Source organism: Capricornis sumatraensis, chromosome 12, assembly GCF_032405125.1.
Source record: "Capricornis sumatraensis isolate serow.1 chromosome 12, serow.2, whole genome shotgun sequence".
NCBI lineage: Eukaryota > Metazoa > Chordata > Mammalia > Artiodactyla > Bovidae > Capricornis > Capricornis sumatraensis.
The window spans coordinates 27,775,548-27,797,494 of NC_091080.1; the positions used below are offsets into that span (position 1 = coordinate 27,775,548).

Below are 21,947 nucleotides of genomic sequence, written 5' to 3' on the forward strand. Positions count from 1 at the left end.
CCCACTCACACCTATGGATAGATCAACTAAACAGAAAATTAAACAAGGAAACACAAACTTTAAATGATACAATAGACCAGTTAGACCTAATTGATATCTATAGGACATTTCACCCCAATACAATGAATTTCACCTTTTCCTCAAGTGCTCATGGAAACTTCTCCAGGATAGATCACATCCTGTGCCATAAATCTAGCCTTGGTAAATTCAAAAAAATTGAAATTATTCCAAGCATCTTTTCTGACCATAATGCAGTAAGATTAGATCTCAATTACAGGAGAAAAACTATTAAAAATTCCAACATATGGAGGCTGAACAACACGCTTCTGAATAACCAACAAATCACAGAAGAAATCAAAAAAGAAATCAAGATATGCATAGAAATGAATGAAAATGAAAACACAAAAACCCAAAACCTGTGGGACACAATAAAAGCAGTGCTAAGGGGAAAGTTCACAGCAATACAGGCATACCTCAAGAAACAAGAAAAAAGTCAAATAAATAACCTAACTCTACACCTAAAGCAACTAAGAAAGGAAGAAATGGAGAACCCCAGGGTTAGTAGAAGGAAAGAAATCTTAAAAATTAGGGCAGAAATAAATGGAAAAGAAACAAAAGAGACCATAGCAAAAGTCAACAAAGCCAAAAGCTGGTTCTTCGAAAGGATAAATAAAATTGACAAACCATTACCCAGACTCATCAAGAAACAAAGGGAGAAAAATCAAATCAATAAAATTAGAAATAAAAATGAAGAGATCACAACAGACAACACAGAAATACAAAGCATCATAAGAGACTACTATCAGCAATTAAATGCCAATAAAATGGACAACGTGGAAGAAATGGACAAATTCTTAGAAAAGTATAACTTTCCAAAACTGAACCAGGAAGAAATAGAAAATCTTAACAGACCCATCACAAGCACGGAAATTGAAACAGTAATCAGAAATCTTCCAGCAAACAAAAGCCCAGGTCCAGACGGCTTCACAGCTGAATTCTACCAAAAATTTAGAGAAGAGCTAACACCTATCCTACTCAAACTCTTCCAGAAAATTGCAGAGGAAGGTAAACTTCCAAACTCATTCTATGAGGCCAACATCACCCCAATACCAAAACCTGACAAAGATGCTACAAAAAAAGAAAACTACAGGCCAATATCACTGATGAACATACACGCAAAAATCCTTAACAAAATTCTAGCAATCAGAATCCAACAACACATTAAAAAGATCATACACCATGACCAAGTGGCCTTTATCCCAGGGATGCAAGGATTCCTCAATATCCACAAATCAATCAATGTAATTCACCACATTAATAAATTGAAAAATAAAAGCCATATGATTATTTCAATAGATGCAGAGAAAGCCTTTGACAAAATTCAACATCCGTTTATGATAAAAACTCTCCAGAAAGCAGGAATATAAGGAACATACCTTAACATAATAAAAGTATATATGACAAACCACAGCAAACATTATCCTCAATGGTGGAAAATTGAAAGCAATTCCCCTAAAGCCAGGAAAAAGACAAGGGTGCCCACTTTCACTACTATTCAACATAGTTCTGGAAGTTTTGCCCACAGCAACCAGAGCAGAAAAAGAAAAGGAATCCAAATTGGAAAAGAAGAAGTAAAACTCTCACTGTCTGCAGATGACATGATCCTCTACATAGAAAACCCTAAAGACTCCACCAGAAAATTACTAGAGCTAATCAATGAATACAGTAAAGTTGCAGGATATAAAATCAACACACAGAAATCCCTTGTATTCCTATACACTAATAATGAGAAAGTAGAAAAAGAAATTAAGGAAACAATTCCATTCACCATTGCAACAAAAAGAATAAAATACTTAGGAATATATCTACCTAAAGAAACTAAAGACCTATATATAGAAAACTATAAAACACTGGTGAAAAAAATCAAAGAGGACACTAATAGATGGAGAAATATACCATGTTCATGGATCGGAAGAATCAGTATAGTGAAAATCAGTATACTACCCAAAGCAATCTACACATTCAATGTAATCCCTATCAAGCTACCAGCGGTATTCTTCACAGAGCTAGAACAAATAATTTCACAATTTGTATGGAAATACAAAAAACCTCAAATAGCCAAAGCAATCTTGAGAAAGAAGAATGGAGGAATCAACCTGCCTGACTTCAGGCTCTACTACAAAGCCACAGTCATCAAGACAGTATGGTACTGGCACAAAGACAGAAATATAGATCAATGGAACAAAATAGAAAGCCCAGAGATAAATCCACACACCTATGGACACCCTATCTTCGACAAAGGAGGCAAGAATATACAATGGATTAAAGACAATCTCTTTAACAAGTGGTGCTGGGAAAACTGGTCAACCACTTGTAAAAGAATGAAACTAGATCACTTTCTAACACCATTCACAAAGATAAACTCAAAATGGATTGAAGATCTAAACATAAGACCAGAAACTATAAAACTCCTAGAGGAGAACATAGGCAAAACACTCCAACATAAATCACAGCAGGATCCTCTGTGACCCACCTCCCAGAATACTGGAAATAAAAGTAAAAATAAACAAATGGGATCTAATTAAAATTAAAAGTTTCTGCACAACAAAGGAAACTATAAGCAAGGTGAAAAGACAGCCTTCAGAATGGGAGAAAATAGCAAATGAAGCAACTGACAAACAACTAATCTCAAAAATATACAAGCAACTCCTGCAGCTCAATTCCAGAAAAATAAATGACCCAATCAAAAAATGGGCCAAAGAACTAAACAGACATTTCTCCAAAGAAGACATACAGATGGCTAACAAACACATGAAAAGATGCTTAACATCACTCATTATCAGAGAAATGCAAATCAAAACCACAATGAGGTACCATTTCACGCCAGTCAGAATGGCTGCGATCCAAAAGTCTACAAGCAATAAATGCTGCAGAGAGTGTGGAGAAAAGGGAACCCTCTTACACTGTTGGTGGGAATGCAAACTAGTTCAGCCACTTTGGAGAACAGTGTGGAAACTGGAAATAGAACTGCCTATGACCCAGCAATCCCACTACTGGGCATACACACCAAGGAAACCAGAATTGAAAGAGACACATGTACCCAATGTTCATCGCAGCACTGTTTATAATAGCCAGGACATGGAAGCAACCTAGATGTCCATCAGCAGATGAATGGATAAGAAAGCTGTGGTACATGTACACAATGGAGTATTACTCAGCCATTAAAAAGAATACATTTGAATCAGTTCTAATGAGGTGGATGAAACTGGAGCCGATTATACAGAGTAAAGAAAGAAAAACACCAATACAGTATACTAACACATATATATGGAATTTAGAAAGATGGTAACGATAACCCTGTATGCAAGACAGCAAGAGACACAGATGTATAGAACAGTCTTTTGGACTCTGTGGGAGAGGGTGAGGGTGGGATAATTTGGGAGAATGGCATTGAAACATGTATAATATCATATAAGAAACGAATCACCAGTCTAGGTTTGATGCAGGATACAGGATGCTTGGGGCTGGTGCACTGGGATGACCCAGAGAGATGGTATGAGGGAGGTGGGAGGGGGGTTCAGGATTGGGAACTCATGTACCCCCGTGGCAGATTCATGTTGATGTATGGCAAAACCAATATAGTATTGTAAAGTAAAATAAAAATAAATAAAATAAAAAATAAATAAAATAAAATTATATGACAAAGAAGCCACTTTATATATCTTGTTTTAAAGAAATAAAAGTATGGAAAATGAAATTTGGAATTCTTGCAGGACATTTTATATCTAAGCAAGTAAAAAAAAAAAGAAAAAGAAAAAACTGACAGAGTTAAATGTACCATTCATTTACAGCAGCCTGCAGTGTTTTACTAGAACAATTAAGTAGCAAATATGATTTGTTAAATTAGATTTGTCTCAGCCCAAAAGTACCCAACTGGCACTAGGCAAATGTTAACAAATCTGTTTTTAAAGTGCCAAAATACTGAAGAGGAACTTAAAATCAATTTTGGGGGGCACATCAACCCTATGGTACATATCTGCTCAGGCTTCCTTATGTGATAAACACTAAAGAAGAGCTTATGATTCATCTCCTGAAAACAGATAAGCAACCAAATCAATTTTTAAAGATCTATTAACTTAAAAGCATTTGACTTTAATTCAATCAAAACGTACTTCTCTTTTTAATTTAAGTGGGTGACATTTTTTGTTGCTTAATAAGGAACTGTCCACAGGGATCCCCAAAATAGTTCATTTTACCCGCAAAAGTAACATCAACCAACTCCACATTGGTCTAACATGATAGTATCAATGTACACTATAATGTCTTTGGCTGAATAGTTCAACTAGTACTACTGAATTTCTGCATGAATTACTACAACTATATATTACTTGTACAAATGAAATAAAAACAGTTTTCCTTAATAAGACTCTGAGTTCTCTAAAAATTCAAGTTCTTAAAATGAATTCAAATTTGATCATTTTCTCTATTGCTTTAAAATATCTTTAATAAAACATATTCACAGTGTTATAGCTGTATCTTTAAAACATATTCAGTTTGCTACATTTATTCCCATCAAAATGAGCTACTCTGAATATGCAATATAACAGGACTCATTATCTCAAACTGTTTAGGCACATGTATCCTGTTTCTGGCTATAACAAAAAATAAAAACATAGTAACTAACAGAATGATAGATGTTGATATATAACATCACTGAAAAGGAAAAGAAAAAGTAGAAAAACATAACATGAATTTGTAAAAACATGATTTTTATAAATGTTTGTAATATACAAGATTACTGTCATCGGATTTCTAAAGCAACTTACAAAAGTAAATTCTATCACATGAAGAAACCTAGAGGTAAAGACATCATTTCCAAACAAAACAATGCTTTTTATCTTATATGCTGAGTGGGTTTTTACTACCATCTAGTGTTATACCTTAAGAAATACTTTCTTATAAAAATTAAAAGTTACAAAAGACATTTTATAATATCACTCAAAAATGATTAGAAGACTTAATTAAATGTTAAAAAAAAACAGAATGGAAAACAGCTATTTTTTTTAAAGATGTTTTATGTAAGAAAAGAGTTTCATGACTCTTAAAATTTGTCAATTACCAATTATATAATTTAGTGATGTTCTACATCAAATCTTGACCAGGGCTATGAACACAGTCTGCTTCAAAAAACAAGCTAGTTAGCACACAGATTCAGCTCATAAAATTTAATCAATGCACTCAGAAAGCCAGATAATTATACTATAAAATGACTCTCAACACCCTCTCCAAGCAGGTCTACGAAAGAAATTTCTCGCCCCGTGATGCCTTAAATTCATTGCTAGTATATTAAGTTCCATAAAGAAAGCAAGGCAGAATAAGGTTATGTTTCGTAGAAGCACATTGTTTGCTACTGAATGTCTTCCTTGAACTTACCCAGTAGCAGGTCATCATGAAACAAACCTCAAAGTATAAAAATACCAAAAAGCTGAAAAAGACAAAGATGAAGCCAGGGGTACACATTCTCTTAACGGATACAGAGACTTTCTCTTTAGTTAGACCATTTTACTGTGCTAGAAGTTCTTTTCTCAGTTTACGGAATCTAAAGGTGAATTAGAGATGATTTAAGCTGCTCTTAGTAAATTAACAATTTAGAAATTCTGTGGGTTTTGTTTCAGCATGGTTTTACCTACAATTTTTATTACACAAGATTCTATTAAGTTTTATGGCATTAATCATGCTGGTTTTTTAAACAAAAACATTGTTCTCCTGACATATACAAATAGATTATGGACCATACCTTTTTAATCTTTCCCATACAAATATAAATAATGATCAACTTTTGATACTGAATGTAATAAGATCATCCTAAATGCATCATGTCTACAATTACTCACTTGAAATGACCTTTCCATTGTGATTGCAAAGTAGTATTCTCTCCTGGGATATCTTCGTTCACAAACCAATACTTGATTGCATATCCTGCCCTTTTCTCCTGTTTGCTTGGTAAACAACTTTTTCCCAATCATTTGTGAGGAAACAGCTTTTGCTTCTTCTGGACTAAAATAAGAAAAAGAACTCAAACTCTTTTCTCTTCCAAGTGAGGTAAATATAAGCACATGACAGCCAAAACCTTACCTCACCTACTACTTAAATCTCAGTATTTTTATCAATTCAATAGGGCATCTTTTATAATATTCATTATTTCTTTAATAGCGATGATTAAAAAAAAAAACTTACGAGAAAACTATCTTCACTCCACCTTTGAGGCCACTTTCAAATGTTCCTTTTCCTCTGCCACCAGCCAAAACTTGCGCCTTTATCACAACATCTTTTGAACCTAGAAGAAAAACACTTCTATTAGATACGAAGCACGGAGCAGCACACAACACGCAATACTTTGCTATTAAACATACACATTTAGCAACATTACTAAACATAGTAAATTTAAGATCCATTTACTCACAACGTAGAAAAACGAGGCACTCCGTATACACAGATTTTCTAGATTAGGACACTAAAATATTCACCACCTAAAGATTACTTTGCCAACTAAGGTCCGTCTAGTCAAGGCTATGGTTTTTCCTGTGGTCATGTATGGATGTGAGAGTTGGACTGTGAAGAAGGCTGAGCGCCCAAGAATTGATGCGTTTGAACTGTGGTGTTGGAGAAGACTCTTGAGGGTCCCTTGGACTGCAAGGAGATCCAACCAATTCATTCTGAAGGAGATCAACCCTGGGATTTCTTTGGAAGGAATCATGCTAAAGCTGAAACTCTAGTACTTTGGACACCTCGTGCGAAGAGTTGACTCATTGGAAAAGACTCTGATGCTGGGAGAGACTGGGGGCAGGAGGAGAAGGGGACGACCCAGGATGAGATGGCCGGATGGCATCACAGACTCGATGGACGTGAGTCTGGGTGAACTCCGGCAGATGGTGATAGACAGGGAGGCCTGGCGTGCTGCGATTCATGGGGTCGCAAAGAGTCGGACACGGCTGAGCGACTGAACTGAACTGAAAGATTCACAAACTTAAAAAAATAAGCCACTCATATTAAACCATTTCTTAAGCATACTGAAAACAAGTTTACCTTTATCTGGTACTTTAAATATTAATTACTCTGCTGCTGCTGCTGCTGCTAAGTCACTTCAGCCGTGCCCGACTCTGTGCGACCCCATAGATGGCTCTACAAAGTACTAAATTTACAAAATTCAGAGTCAAATACCTCCCTAACAGTTTCCTCCCTCTCTATTGATATGTAAACTTGCTATCCTATGAAAATTTGAGGTATAAATGCTGCTTTGAGTAGAAATGTACCATGACTTTGAGGGAAAGTTCCACTACTGATAACAGCTCACACCATCCCACTGACACTCTCCAGCTGTACTGTTGTGAGGGGGATGATAGGAATTAAGGCATGTTAATCCAAAGATTCCAGAATGTTATGCTTCCAAGTCTTTAAGACATTTTTTCAGAAAATAATCTGAATTTTTCTTCTTTAACAGGTAAACTGATCTCTTTTCCTTTCTTTTCTAACATGATGAAGAAAATTATCAAACTAGCTGTTTAGCTTAGGTACTACTCTTCATGACCCAGAGCAACACTTTTTAGAGGTGCATTCTGTCTCCCGAGACAGGCAGAATTTCAGAGCCTCCTCATTTTGCTTCTCATAGTATTTGCCCATACTCGGGTGGTGTCGTGTTACCGCCTGAATCCACAGAATCCACTTGCCAGTGCAGAAGACAAGGGTTTGATCCCTGGATGGGGAAGAGCCCCTGAAGGAGGAAATGGCAACCACTACAGTATTCTCGCCTGGAAAAATCCATGGACAGAGGAAGTCGGTGCACTACAGTCCATAGGGTCTCAAAGTCAGTCATGACTGAGCACAGATGCGTGCTCAGTTACACTGTTACAGCAGTGTAACACCACTATTACATTACGAAAAACAATTAACCTTTGAGGTCAGGATTAAGGACATTGTCATCTTATTTGTTGTATCCTCAGCACAAAGAGGTCCCCGGGATGTAAAGACCACTCCATAAATGTGTATCTGAACAGGCTAAAGATGGGAATTCTACCACCAGGAAAAGCCAGTCTCTAACATGCATATACCAAGCCAAATGAGAGGGCACCCTCACCTGATCAAGGAGGTAACAAATACAGATTGTGATCAAATAAGAAATGATCAAAAGTTTACAGTGGAACAATTACTACAAAATGTTTAGACTTCCCTGGTAGCTCAGCTGGTAAAGAATCCACCTGCAATGCAGGAGACCCCAGTTCAATTCCTGGGTCAGCAAGTTCCCCTAGAGAAGGGAACAGCTACTCACTCCAGTATTCTCAGGGTTCCCTGGTGGCTCAGTTGGTAAAGAATCCGCCTGCAATGTGGGAGACCTAGGTTCGATCCCTAGGTTGGGAAGATCCCCTGGAGAAGGGAACAGCTACCCACGCCAGTATTCCAGCCTGGAGAATTCCATGGTCTGTATAGTCCACGGGATCACAAAGAGTCAGACATGCCTGAGCAACTTCCACTAATGATATGAATCTGTTCACACTGGAAATGTACACAAGTCAGAAGACAACTCTGTGGGTCAGTCCAGGCAGTGTTTTTTAAAAAAGTCCTTTCTCACACTCCACTATCCATTCAGTCAGGAAACCATACTAGTTCCACCTTCAAAATATACCCAGTCTCTTGACAACTTGTCATCACCTCCAGTTTCGGCCCTGATCCCAGCCACCATGACATCTCACCTAGATTACCCTCATCCCCAAGAGGATATTCTTGGCAGCAGCCAACGTGAGCATGAAACTCCTCTACCTAAAACCTTGCAGTGATTGCCCACTTCGCCACGAGTTACAGGCAGAGTCCCTACAACGGCCTCAAGGCTCCGTATAATCCCCCAGAACCCCTGCCCCTTATCACCTCCTCCTCACTGTTCACGCTCCAGCTACTCTAGTCTCTCTGGTCCTGGGCATGTTCCTGTCTTCCTTCAGGATCTGGCTCCCAGCAACCCTGTCTCCCTGGAATACTCTGCAGGTATCCATTTAGGAAAGGTACCCATTCCTTTTCAGTTTTTCTTCAAGTCTAAATTGTCCACGAGGTTCACCCTGATCACTCTACTTAACACTGCGACTGCCCACCGTGACCAATCCGCCTTACCCTGCTCTTTTTTTCTATAGAATTCATTGCCTTCAAACATAATTTTCTCATGTTTATCATTTTTGTTTTGCTCCCCAACTAGAATGTAGACTCCAGAAGGGCAGAATCTTGTTCAGTGATATTTACAAGGTCCTGGGAGAGTTCCTAGTACACAATATATTCTGAATGATGAATAAAAGAACATTTACAAACCAAGAGAATTCTTATGAATCCAGATTTTCCACTGCTCTTGAAATATCTGAATTGGAAATCTTGGGCCCTACAACCAGAAATGACTAAAAGGGTTTTGTTTACACAAGACATTATTTCAATTTGCCACAGTCCCCACCATTCCCAAATGTAACAACTAATTTTAGATAAAGATTAGAGAAAGTTTAGAAATTTCCTTAAAACTGACAATAATTTCCTTATTGAGAAAACAACAGGTAGCCTCAGGGACTACAGCAAATTAGAGTACATGCCCAAATTATTGATAAAAGCAGCAGCCACTAGTCATTTTACCTGTTTCTGGTTACCTTTCGAGTCAGTTTTCCAGTACTTAAATATTCATTTAAATCCAAAGAGGATATCTGTAATCCAAACAGTATAAACGTAATATAAAAATGGACAACAGTTAAACTGGTGCTTTGCTGGGCTAAATTCAAACATTCCTATTCATCAAGCTGGGAACTTAACATACTGATCTATTTAAGTAAGAGTAATGAAGTTCTATTTCTTCAAAAACATTTTACAAAACAGAAAGCTCTTCCCCCAAAGTATCAGTTTTCTTTTTCTTAGGAAAATAAACTCCTTAAGGGCACAAAAGATTCTTCAAAAGTTCCTTCTAAAAAAGTCCTTCACAACAAAAGAAGAGCAAAAAAAAAAAAAAAACCACAAGTAATGACATACAATCTCATCAGCTAGCAAAACAGGGAGTATTAGAAGATAAATCTGAGGACAAATGATTGAAAGAAGATTTTATTCAATTCCATTAATTCAATCAACAGTTACATCTACATACGAGATACTGTGCTAGAGTTCTTGATACAACAATGAGCAGAGAGCTCAGTCTTACTGGATTTGGCCCTTTCTCTAGTCAGACAAGAGCAAAATTTGTGGGTCTCAAGATTATTTTTAAAGTATATTCACCATCCCTCCTAGCTTTTGACATTGACATTGACAAGTCGCTCAGTCATGCCCAACTCTTTGCAGCGCTATGGACTGTAGCCTACCAGGCTCCTCTGTCCATGGGATTTTCCAGGCGAGTACTGGAGTGGGTTGCCATTTCCTTCTCCAGTGGATCTTCCTGACCCAGGGATTGAACCTGGGTCTCCCGCATTGTAGGCAGAAGCTTTACCTGAGCCACGAAGGAATCTAGTCATTCACAAACGTTGTTAAGCACTCCTCATACACAGTCATCTAATAGACATCAGTAAAAGGAAAAGGAGGCAAAGTCCTGTTGTATGCCAAAAGAAATCTGCCTCCAGGCTGACATTCACTAATCGGCACCCTCTGCATGTTTATTTAACCAGAGAGAAATTCTATCTCAACTATACTAGAATCCAAACTATATTTCTACAATCAACAGGGAAATCATAAGAATTCTACCAAATGCCTTAGTGAAATCATGTTTTCTTAAAGCAGTAACTCTAAGGAGATGGGAACCTGCTCTTAGAACTGACCCCAAATTATAACTATTTCATTTCTCTGTGCTTAACAACCCTTTGATAATCCATTCCAGAAATGCCTGCATTATGTTCCAGCTTATCATCCTTCGTTGTGTGGACTCCTGAGTCTTAAAATACTGGAATTAGATTTCTTTCCAACCATTCTCCTATCCCTAACTTCAATTATTCACAATAGGTAAAACTTGCCCCTAGGGCAGTATTTTCAAACTTTTATCACTTCATGACATGCCAGAAAATGATAGCATTTGTAGGGAATACTGGGGAAAGAGGTCAGAGCTCTTTTGAAAGCAGTTACCAGCTACAGGGTTCAGTGGCCCCAGGCCTCATGTTAACCAAACTTCTCTTGCCACCCACAGAACTGAAGGGAAGCAATACTCTGTCACATCTGTAACACATTTTTGCCCTAGTTTATCAGTTGGTAAGGTAAGATTTAAAAAAAAAAAATGGGAATTAACATTTTATGAATTTTGGAGTAACTGAGAAGCAAAAATTAGCCAAAATCGGCACTGAAAATTGCTAGCTAGATGGAAAGAATCAGGTGTATTCCTAGTGCACCTCGTAACACAACTTGTACAATTATATCCCATAATTGGTATCTTCTGATATTAATGACTCACCACAAAAAACAAAATTGTTTCAACATTCTTAAAGTAGTTATGAAATGCATCTTTTAAAATGTAGTGTTTCTGATCCTTTAGATTTAAAGGTCCTATTTATCACTAATCCCGCTCCTTACGACAATCATCATTTGCAGCCTTCTTTGACAAAAGCATACTTTCTAGATAAACATGATGCCTTCTGTTCCAAGGGCCTCAAAATCAGAGCTGCTTATCTGCTCCTTACTACTTCTAAGTCCTGGATCCAGAGAACTTGCCAGAAATTTCACAGCTATAATATATCCTACATATTAACTATTCTTTCTTCCACAGCTAGAAATCACTCAAGATTTTTACAGTGAGTAAATAAATCAAGAGACTGGCATCTGAATAAATCCTGCTTGTTTTATGAAAAAGTTTGTACAGAAATTTTTTTTTTGGACAACACAGTGAAATTTGACTAAATGAGAAAATATATGGAAAACTACAAAAACCAATTATAATAATTTGGAAGCAGAAAAAAGAAACACTAACTTTAACTGACTTCATTAAATCTGGCCCTTTTATCACATAAAGTGTATGGAAAACACTTTATGCCTTCAGCTTTATGAAGAAGGAAAGAACTAGTAAACAAAAAATGAATCACTCAAAAAATTAACAAAATTAAAAGAACAAAGTCATGTCTGAAATTCATCCTTAAGTACAGAAGGGTAGAATAAGAAAAACTTTTGCTTCCTAGTTATCTGGGTCTTCTTTAGAAATTAACGTTTAGGTCACATATCTAAGACTGAATCTCAAGAGGATAGTTATTAAAAAGTGCCTCTGCAAGAAATACTACAGAATTATAATCATGAGTTTTCTTTAAGCCGTGACCCTTAAAAGCCCCTAATATACATGATGTTTTAAAGGTTAAAATGAGGTACATCTTTTACCATGGACAAGTTCAAACTGCACGTTACCATTAATTAACAAAAATTTCACCAAAATTAGTATGAATTTACATCAGACTTTTACTGAATAGAAAGAAGTTTTCCTGTAATCTGAATAAAAAGAATTGTTTTTCTGATGAAGAATAAACAAAACTGTAAATTAAAAATCGTACTTCCAAGACAAGGAAATCAAGAGTGCCCCATTCAAAAACAAATCATATGATATATGACAACCTTCTAATCTTCTACATGCTTTCACTTTTGAAACAAAAACCCATCCTAGAAACCAGTAAGTACAAATAGAGATGAAAACTTTTACAATTTTCAACAGTTTAAAATGTTTCACATCTTTCCTAAAAAAAAATAATAAAAGCAAAGTCTTCACCAAAACACATTTAAAAGCATATTAATCAAATGCACATACAAGAGAGATTATGATAATTATTAATACATAAAATTGGTGTGATTTTAAATACTACTAAAAAGAAAATGCAGTGTATAGCTAGTACATTACTCATTAACATGTTCTCTTATTAGATCCTTAAAAACATAAAGTGAAGCACTTTCCCAACTCCAAATTTATTTTTTAATTGAGATTAACATAAATTCAAATTAATCAAAGCTATTAAGGTTTCTATTATCAATAAAAGAATCTAATAAACATGGGCAACTATTTAATTCGTTTAAAAATATTAACATTTCTGTTGATATTGATTACCTAAGTGTCAGGCCCTCTTATAAGAGACTGGGGTCTATCAGTGAATAAAAGTCAAAGAAACCCTGCTCTCATAGAGCTTACATTCTAATGCTAAACTTGTTTTTTTCTCCTCCTGATTCTCTATTTTTAATGTCAAAAAAAAAGACGGGGAAACACTGTACCTCTCTTTGTGTTCTCAGTCAGTCATATCTGACTCTTTGTGACCACATGGACTGCAGCCCGCCAGGCTCCTCTGTCTGGGGAATTTTCCAAGCAAGAATACTGGAGCCGGTTGCCATTTCCTACTCCAGGGGATCTTCTCAACCCAGAGTCTCTTGGGTCTCCTGCACTGGCAGGCAGATTCTTTACCACTGTGCCACCTGGGAAGCCCCAGACTTCTCTTTACAAATACATAAACAGCTAAGATCTCTCACCATTCCCTGAAGAATCAACAGAGCCAGAATTTCCTTCCCTAAAGGACTTCAACTCAAAAACTAAAAACAGGACTTCAGCTTCTTGAAGCTTTGATTCTTAAGATACGAGCACTATGGGAACTCAGAAAATCTCAATAATTTTAGCATGTCACCAATCGTAAGTTCCACCTTCTCTTTTACATTAATAAAACTTATTTTAAAAAATATAAAAGAAAAGCCAAAAGTTGTTATTAAGCCAGAAGTAAAGTTCATATCTTATCTGAGAACCTATTTCTTAATTCAGTACCTAATTTTTTGGCAATTGCATAAGCTTCATCTGGTGACTTAGCCACATGTCCTTTGGGAATAGAGACGCCAGCTTCCTGTAACAATTCCATACTCAGGTATTCATGCAGCGAGAGATTCCTTTGCTGTTGATGCTGTATTTGGACTCCATGGTTGTTAAACAATCCAAAGCTTCCCAGGACCTAGAGAATTTGGGGACATATTTATATAAAGAGTGATTTAGCAGGAATTCTTGGTTAAAAACACTTCAAAATACTTTAGAGTACTTGATTCTTCAAAACTATAACAAAATTGTCATAGTAAAACATCAAAATATCATATTCAGAGTAAATTACAACACAAAACTAACAGCTAATCTACTAGCTAAACGTCAAAAGTGACCCTTATAGTTTCAACTTTTTCCTCATTATCTCTAGTCTTAAACTTTCACTTGAGCTTTACTACCATATCCCTAATGATCTACAGAGCATTTCTACCTCAAAGCCAAATTCTGCAGATCTAAAACCAAATCAAAAATCCTTCCCATCTTTCTTCTCTCCATCATTCCTCCAGCACCTAACAAATTGCCTGACACGAGATATGAGGTACCTGTACGATGTGGTACGATCAATCTTTCATACATTCAAAATTGAAACCCCGACTTCATCAGCACTGCACATCGTGGTGTGCCGCCCAGATCCCCCCTCAGGACCAAGGCATTCATAGCCCCAGCTGCTGGGAGGGCTGGCAGTGGACAGGCCTCAGCTGAGTCCCCTCATTGGAGCCTTTCTGCCCAGTCATACTCCTTTCCCACTGTCAGCCTGTAGCCAATGACTGGTCAATGAGAATTAAGGTAAGGATGTAAAAACCCGGTGTGCGTGTGCATGCCCAGTCTCTCAGTCAGTCAGGTCCGACTCTTTGTGACCCTATGAACTGAGGCTGCCAGGATCCTCTGTCCATGGGACTCTACTGGCAAGAATACTGGAAAAATTGGGTTGCCATGCCCTCTTCAGGGGATCTTCCTGACCTAGGAATCGAATCCATGTCTCTTATGTCTCCTGCATTAGCAGGTGGGTTCTTTACTGCTAAGGCACCAGGGAAGCCCAAATACCTGGCACCTCACCCCAATTTGGGACAATTCAGGACCTCCCTAGTTGCAGACCTCTCATAGGAAGAGCAGAGGTCCCACTGCACTGCACTGGAGTTGCAGTCAATCCTCCTTCCTTCACTCTCCCACAGGTATTGATCCTGAGATCACTTTTCAATAAACTTCCTCCATGAAACTCTCCATCGAATACTCAGCAAATTACAATCTGCAATATTATCTTTAATGCAGTCCTTCTAAACAATTCCCTTTAAAAATCCCTTTAGGTGTATGTGCTTCACAAACTGTGAAAGCTTCCAAGAAAGAAATGCCCCACCAACTTCCCTTTTTCAATCTATGTAAAACATTCATTCACTCAAAAACTCACTGAGCACCTAGACACTGGAAATAGAGAGGTCAACCCAACAAAACCCTTGCACCTAAAGCTTACAGACTAGTTGTATTTGTAAGTCAGGGGTTGGGGGAGGCAAACACAATAAAGAAAGAAAATGTGCCAAACAGCAATAAGAGTAAAAAGATAGAAAATTTAAAAATAAGAAGTGCTATTTTATACAGTTGCAGGAGTTTTCTCCACTAAAATATCCCTCGGGGTGGGGGGTGGGGTGCTGAGTTAAGAATTATCTTTTCAAAAAGAAATAAATAGGAAAGAGAAACAAGATATTCCTCTACAAGCTCACTAAGTCACTGCTGAAAGACAAAGGAGTATGAGAGCTGTCAGCGTCTGGTTGCAGGGCCACAACAATGAGAAGTACTGAAAGAAGGATGCAGTCAGAAAGACCTCGAGCATCTATGGGTCCCAAAACTTCCCCCTAAGTTAGAGCCTAGTCTTAAACCATCATTAATACCACACAGAAACACTTCTCAACCTTTTTCCAGACTCCTCAGTTCTATCAACTTTATATGGCAATATGCAGAACAAATTAAGTGCTACTGGAATCACACATTTAAATGTCATCCATCCATACATTTCCATTATTTCCACACACAATGCTGAAACATTGTTCATATGAAACACAGAGTATCATAGGAAATGAATTTAAAGGAATTGCATAGAAAGTAGTCTGCTTCTTAAAGAGGGTTCATGAACCACCTGCATCAAGATTCCCTAGGAATGCCTCCAAAATGCAGATCCCAAGGCCCAACTCTCATTTATAAAAGCAGAATCTCTGGACTGTGCCATAAAAAATCTGCATTTGTAAAGTTATTCAGTTGATTCTTAAGCACTCTACAGTTTGAGAACGAATAGTCTAACAAATCAATCACATAGAACAGCAAGCTATTTCTGATTCATTTGGTAAGCTAAAACCCTGGATAAAATTTCTCTTGGTAGCTCAATTTCCTGATTTAGTTTCACTTCAGTATTAAAAACTAAAAATCTCCCAAACTTCAGTGTACATCTACCTTGTGAAATCCCACTCTTGGGTAAAGCCTCAAGAGAAATGAATGCTTAGTCTATCAAAAGGCATATATAGCAGGCTTATTCATAAGAGACAAAAAAATGGAAACGACCCAACTGCTCATCAGCACAAGAATGGGTAGGAACTTCCTTGGAGGTCCAGTGGTTAAGAATCACCCTTCAATGCAAGGAACATGGGTTTAATCTCTGGTAGGAAAAATAAGATCCTACATGCTTTGGGGCAACTAAGCACCAAAATGAAGACCCAGCACAGCCAAAATAGAAAAACAAATAATTTAAATCGTTTTAAAAATAGAAGAATGGGTAAATTGTACTATATCAATAGAAGGGTACAGAGCAAAAAAGGAAAAATGTATTGCTCATACAACAATGGATTCATCTCACAAGTACAATTTTAAGGGAAAGAAGCCAGACACAATACAAACTTACACGATTTTTTTAAATATAGTTCAAACTCAGAATTAACATACAGTGATGGAAGTCAGAATAAGTGGTTGGTTACCTTCTGTTGGTGAGTACTGATAAATAGAGTGCCTTCTGAAGGCTAAAAACACTATATATATATAATATATATATATATACACACACATACATACACAGAACACCACGATTTGAATGGCAGCTACACAGACGGATCCATACATACAAATTAATCTAGCTACTCACATGGGATCACAAAGAGTAGGATACAACTTAGCAACTGAACAGCAAAAACTGAAGTTATACATAAATTATGTACTTTGCTGTACAGAAATTATACCTCAAAATAATAAAAATAAGAGGGCCAAGGGGGAGTACCTAGCATAAGCTTGGTAAAAATAGCCATACACTGAAACATTTTTTGGATGCCTATATACCAGACACTGTACTCAGTTCAGTCAGTTCAGTCGCTCAGTCGTGTCCAACTCTTTGTGACCCCATGAACGGCAGCACGCCAGGCCTCCCTGTCCATCACCAACTGCCAGAGTTCACCCAAACCCATGTCCATTGAGTCAGTGATGCCATCCAGCCATCTCATCCTCTGTCATCCCCTTCTCCTCCTGCCCTCAATCTTTCCCAGCATCAGGGTCTTTTCAAATGAGTCAACTCTTCGCATCAGGTGGCCAAAGTACTGGAGTTTCAGCTTCAACATCAGTCCTTCCAATGAACACCCAGGACTGATCTCCTTCAGGATGGACTGGTAGGATCTCCTTGCAGTCCAAAGGACTCTCAAGAGTCTTCTCCAGCACCACAATTCAAAAGCATCAATTCTTCGGTGCTCAGCTTTCTTTATAGTCCAACTGTACTAGGAACACTAAAAGAATGAGATCAGCTTGGTCCCAACTACAGAGTTCACAGACGTGTAAATAAACAGCTGCAACAAGTGTAAAAGCGAGCATAATCACCAGGTGGTACGTAATTATCTAGACAGACCAGAAAAAAATACTACAGAGGCTTGATTCCAGTTTAAAAAAAAAACAACACTAACAGCTAAAAAGGACATTTTGGGGACAACAGGGGAAATACGAATCTGCCCTATACATTAGATATCAGTACTATGGCAATTTTATACTTCTAAAGTATGATAACTGTATTGTGGTTATTTGTATTTCTCATTCTTAAGAGACATACATTGCAATATCTAAGGATGAAGTGCCATGATAGCTGTAACTTATTCTCAAATACTTCAACAAAAATATATGAATGTAATTTATACATACACGCATATGTACATAAATTATATATATTATATATAAATTAATATATTTTAAATGATATAATTTATATAAATTATAGTATATAAATTGAATAACATAAATTTTTAAAGATAAAGAAAATGTGGCAGAATGTTAAATGAAGGTGAGGGTAAGATGGGTGTTCACTGTATAGTTGAAACATACCTATCAGTTTGAAATATTTCCAAAAAAGCTTGATGATAAATCCATGACACAAAACTCTATTTTTATGGTTTCTTTCAAATGTCTAAAAGAATTAGTAGTACTCATAAGGTGTTGCTGATAGCTTTTCAGACCACATTAAGGTTTTTTTTAATATCAGAAATATTTTGATAATCCTTTCCTTGTGCCACTAGAAGCTATAACTTGAAATATCATCACACTGATGCATTTTTCTTTCCTGATATATCACTTAGAAGATTCCTGCTGCCAAAAGGCCACCAACTCCTGACCAAACTCCTACACCACCACCTCTCCAATCCATGCTGAGTTTAAGTAATACTTACTCAAATGTGGGGAAACGTAGTTACTAGGGAGTATGATTCACAACGAACAAGAAGATATCTAAAATTGTTTAATATGCTCATAACTTGAACTATTTTTATCAAATATACACTAGGCAAAAGATACAGAGAAACAAGAAGAGGGTCAGAGCACTAAACAAAATGTTTAAGCGAATTTGCTAAACTCAGCGGGTGACCTTGAACAAGCTTCCTTAAGCTCTGCACCTCTATGTCCCCATCTACAAAAGCAAGGGGTTAGACCCAATGTTCTTGACAGTATTATTTACAATAGCCAAGATAATGGAAGCAAGTTAAATGTCCATTGTCAGAGGACTGGACAAAGAAGATGTGGTTCATCTATACAGCAGAATACTACTCAGTCATAAAAAGAATGAGATATGCCATCGCATGAACATGGATGGGTCTCAAGGTTACTATCCTACATCAGAGAAAGATAAATACATGGTATCACTTACATGCAAGAATAGAAAAAAATACAAACAAACTTATTTACAAAGCAGAAACAGACTCAGAGACTTCAAAAACAGTGTTATCAAAGGGGAAACCTGGGGAGGAAGGATAAATTAGGACAAGGGTCCCCAACCTCCGGTATCTAACGCCTGATAATCCAAGGTGGAGCTGATGTAATAATAATAGAAATGAAGCATACAACAAATATAATACACTTGAATAATCCCAAAACCATCCCCACCCCCAGCCCGTGGAAAAACTGTCTTCCACAAAACTGGTCCTTGGTGCCAGAAAGGCTGGGGAACACTTAATTAGGAGTTTGGGATTAACACATACACACTACTATATATAAAACAAATAATCAATAAGGACCTACTCTATAGCACAAGAAACTCTACTCAATATTCTATAATAATCTAGATGGGAAAAGAGTCTGAAAAAGAATCAATATATATATATATGTATACCATACACATATATATCCATATATAATTGATATATATAACTAAAATCGAGTGTTTTATATATATATAATTGAATCACTAAGCTATACCTGAAACACAACATTAAAGATCAACTGTACTCCAATACAAATTAAAGATTAAATTAAAAATAAAAGCAAGGGTAGACTAAGGTGAATTCAAATTCCAAAGCTGTATTTCTTAATGTGAGGGTGGAAGAGATGTTTAAGACAATATATTAGGCATCTCTATAAAGAGAAATAAAGACTTTTAAAGGAATTTCCAAAAGTATAAAGACAAATGATTAGAAGGGAAACAGATTTGTTCACCAAAGTCTCATTTTCTAAAAACCAGACAGCACCCTTTAAGACCCAAAAGAAGGAAGTTTAAGGCTTTAAAAAAAAAATCACTTCTCCTATTAGGAAGCAAACTCACTGAATTGACTAGATTGAAAGAATGAACAGCTTTAAAAAGAAAAAAAAAATGTCTAAATTCATTTACAGCATGTCTGAGGCTACTTCAGAACACAACCAAAAGCTCTAGAAATGACTTATGAAGCCAATCATACCCTTCCACAAGTTTATTAGTGTCAACATATATTGGGAAGAATTGTCTAATTTTTATGCTCTAGAAAAAGACTGTAGAGCAGATTCAAACACAGACTTTGGAGCTACACACTTCCGGAATGAAGGCTCAGTTCTAATCTCACCCGCTTGGTGATCTAGACCAAATTACTCCTTCTCTTAGCCAGAGTTTCTCCATCACCGATATGGAGATTAACGACTTCCTTACAGTGTTGCTCAAAAGCCTAATTCAAGACTACATGTACAATGCTTGGCACAGTTCCTGGCATACAGCAAATGCTCCAACACACAGGAAACCAAGGCCTCCTACCACCAAATTCCCTTACTGAATTTATGATTAACCTCTTTACCAAAACTTTATTCCCTTTCTTGTCCCCTCCTACCTCAATCCTGTGCTATCTGAACACTAATCAACCAGAGTCTGATGACTAAAACTGCTGTGTGGATAACATCATTAATGTCCTAAACCTGCTACTGCAGATACCATCATTAAAGAACAAACTCAGGCTGCTTCTCCAGGGCAAGATGAGCTAACAGGCCCCAAGCCTTGGACCATTTGATCAGAGAATCGTAAATCATAGACAACTCAACTCCCTGACACTAGAATCAGAAATGTCACAGAAATTACACAAACCAATAATTAATCCCAGCTTCTTTGCTCTCCCCCTTAAAAAAAAACTCCTTAAAAACAAACCAAAAAAAAACGAACTCCTAACTGAAACATCAAGTTGCAGTGGATCTGGGAATTGTCTCCCACTCTCTTGCCTGGCGCCCTGCAAATAAACCTTTATTTTACTGCAAACAACCCCTGTCAGAATTTGGCTTTCTATGCCATGGACACTCAAGCCCTTGCTCCGTTACTTTTACTTACACACACACACACACACACACTCTGAGGCTATGATGCTATGGTGTATGCAGGAAGAAAAGTGATCCAAAAGATTATTTTCCCAATTGATAAGATGGTGAACATGACCTCATTCTATTAAACAACTACCTGGGGGAAACGGGAAGCTTCTTGGCCTCCTCTCAGGAAAGGCCAGTCAGCAAGCAGTGCTGGTTCTGCGAAGCATCCAAGAGACACAAAAGTGTATCTGAAGGGCATGCCCTCCTCCTCAAAGAGCCGCGGAAGCCTCGGCCCACCGCGCGGGAGGCAGGAGCAAGCAGGAGAAGGTGCCCAGCCGCCGCCTCTCCTTTTGGAGCCCACCCTGGCTCCCCGCCGCCGCCGCCCTCTCAGTAGCAAGGTGAGCAGCCCTGGCCAGATGGCCAGAGCTCCTCGCTGACTTCAGGCTGCAGCAAAAAGGCGCAAACATGAGCCCGTTCGCAGGCCTGGCGGGCAGCACTCCCGGGCAAGCCGCCCGCCACTCCGGCGGGGCACCCCCCTGTCACCCAATGTCACCGACTGCGGAGTGACCCGGAGCCCGGGCCCCCTCACACCTCGCCCACCGGAGCCAGCCCTCCACCTCGCCCTTTCTCCTGCCAACCCTCAAAGCGAGCGCGGGCAGGGCCTCAATACCTGGGCGGCGGCCGGCAGCGCCGTCCGGGGTCGGTGGCTCCTCAGGGTGGCGGCAGCCAAGAGCCGGCTGTAGAACACGGAGGCCGCCATTTCTCACTCCGATCAAGTCCCCTGGGCGCCGCGCGCAGGCGCAGAACCTCGAGACGGCCGGAGACGCGGCTGCTCCCTACGCGCGCACCGCCCCTACCCCGCCCATGGGGCGGGGCCTCGGATTAACTCTGCGGTGGTGGCCGTGGGCAAGTGCAGCAGGCGTTGCTGCTGACAAGCTCGCGTAGGCGGACAGAGAGCAAACTTTAACCTTTGTAACTGGACACCGGAGCCTGAGCATCAGACCTGAGGTCGGCGCTCAGAAACCCGAAGCTTTCCTAGCGAAATGTAATGGAGATGATCAACGCCACCATCTGTGTGATCTTAACATCTCCGAGTCTCAGG

At 38.3% G+C, this 21,947-nt stretch overlaps 1 protein-coding gene across 1 annotated transcript in view; it reads right to left on the bottom strand.

Annotated features, from left to right (window-relative positions):
* The window catches only part of SUCLA2 (succinate-CoA ligase ADP-forming subunit beta), a 58,671-nt gene extending 37,030 nt beyond the window's left edge, over positions 1-21,641 (bottom strand). Inside the window, exons 1-4 of the mRNA XM_068984520.1 lie at positions 21,516-21,641; positions 13,766-13,946; positions 6,238-6,337; positions 5,895-6,057 (exon numbers count right to left, since the gene is read on the bottom strand). Coding sequence (XP_068840621.1) covers positions 5,895-6,057; positions 6,238-6,337; positions 13,766-13,946; positions 21,516-21,605 — 534 coding nt within the window. The 5' untranslated portion in view covers positions 21,606-21,641. The remainder of the gene's footprint in view (positions 1-5,894; positions 6,058-6,237; positions 6,338-13,765; positions 13,947-21,515) is intronic.
* Positions 21,642-21,947: the final 306 nt, after the last annotated feature.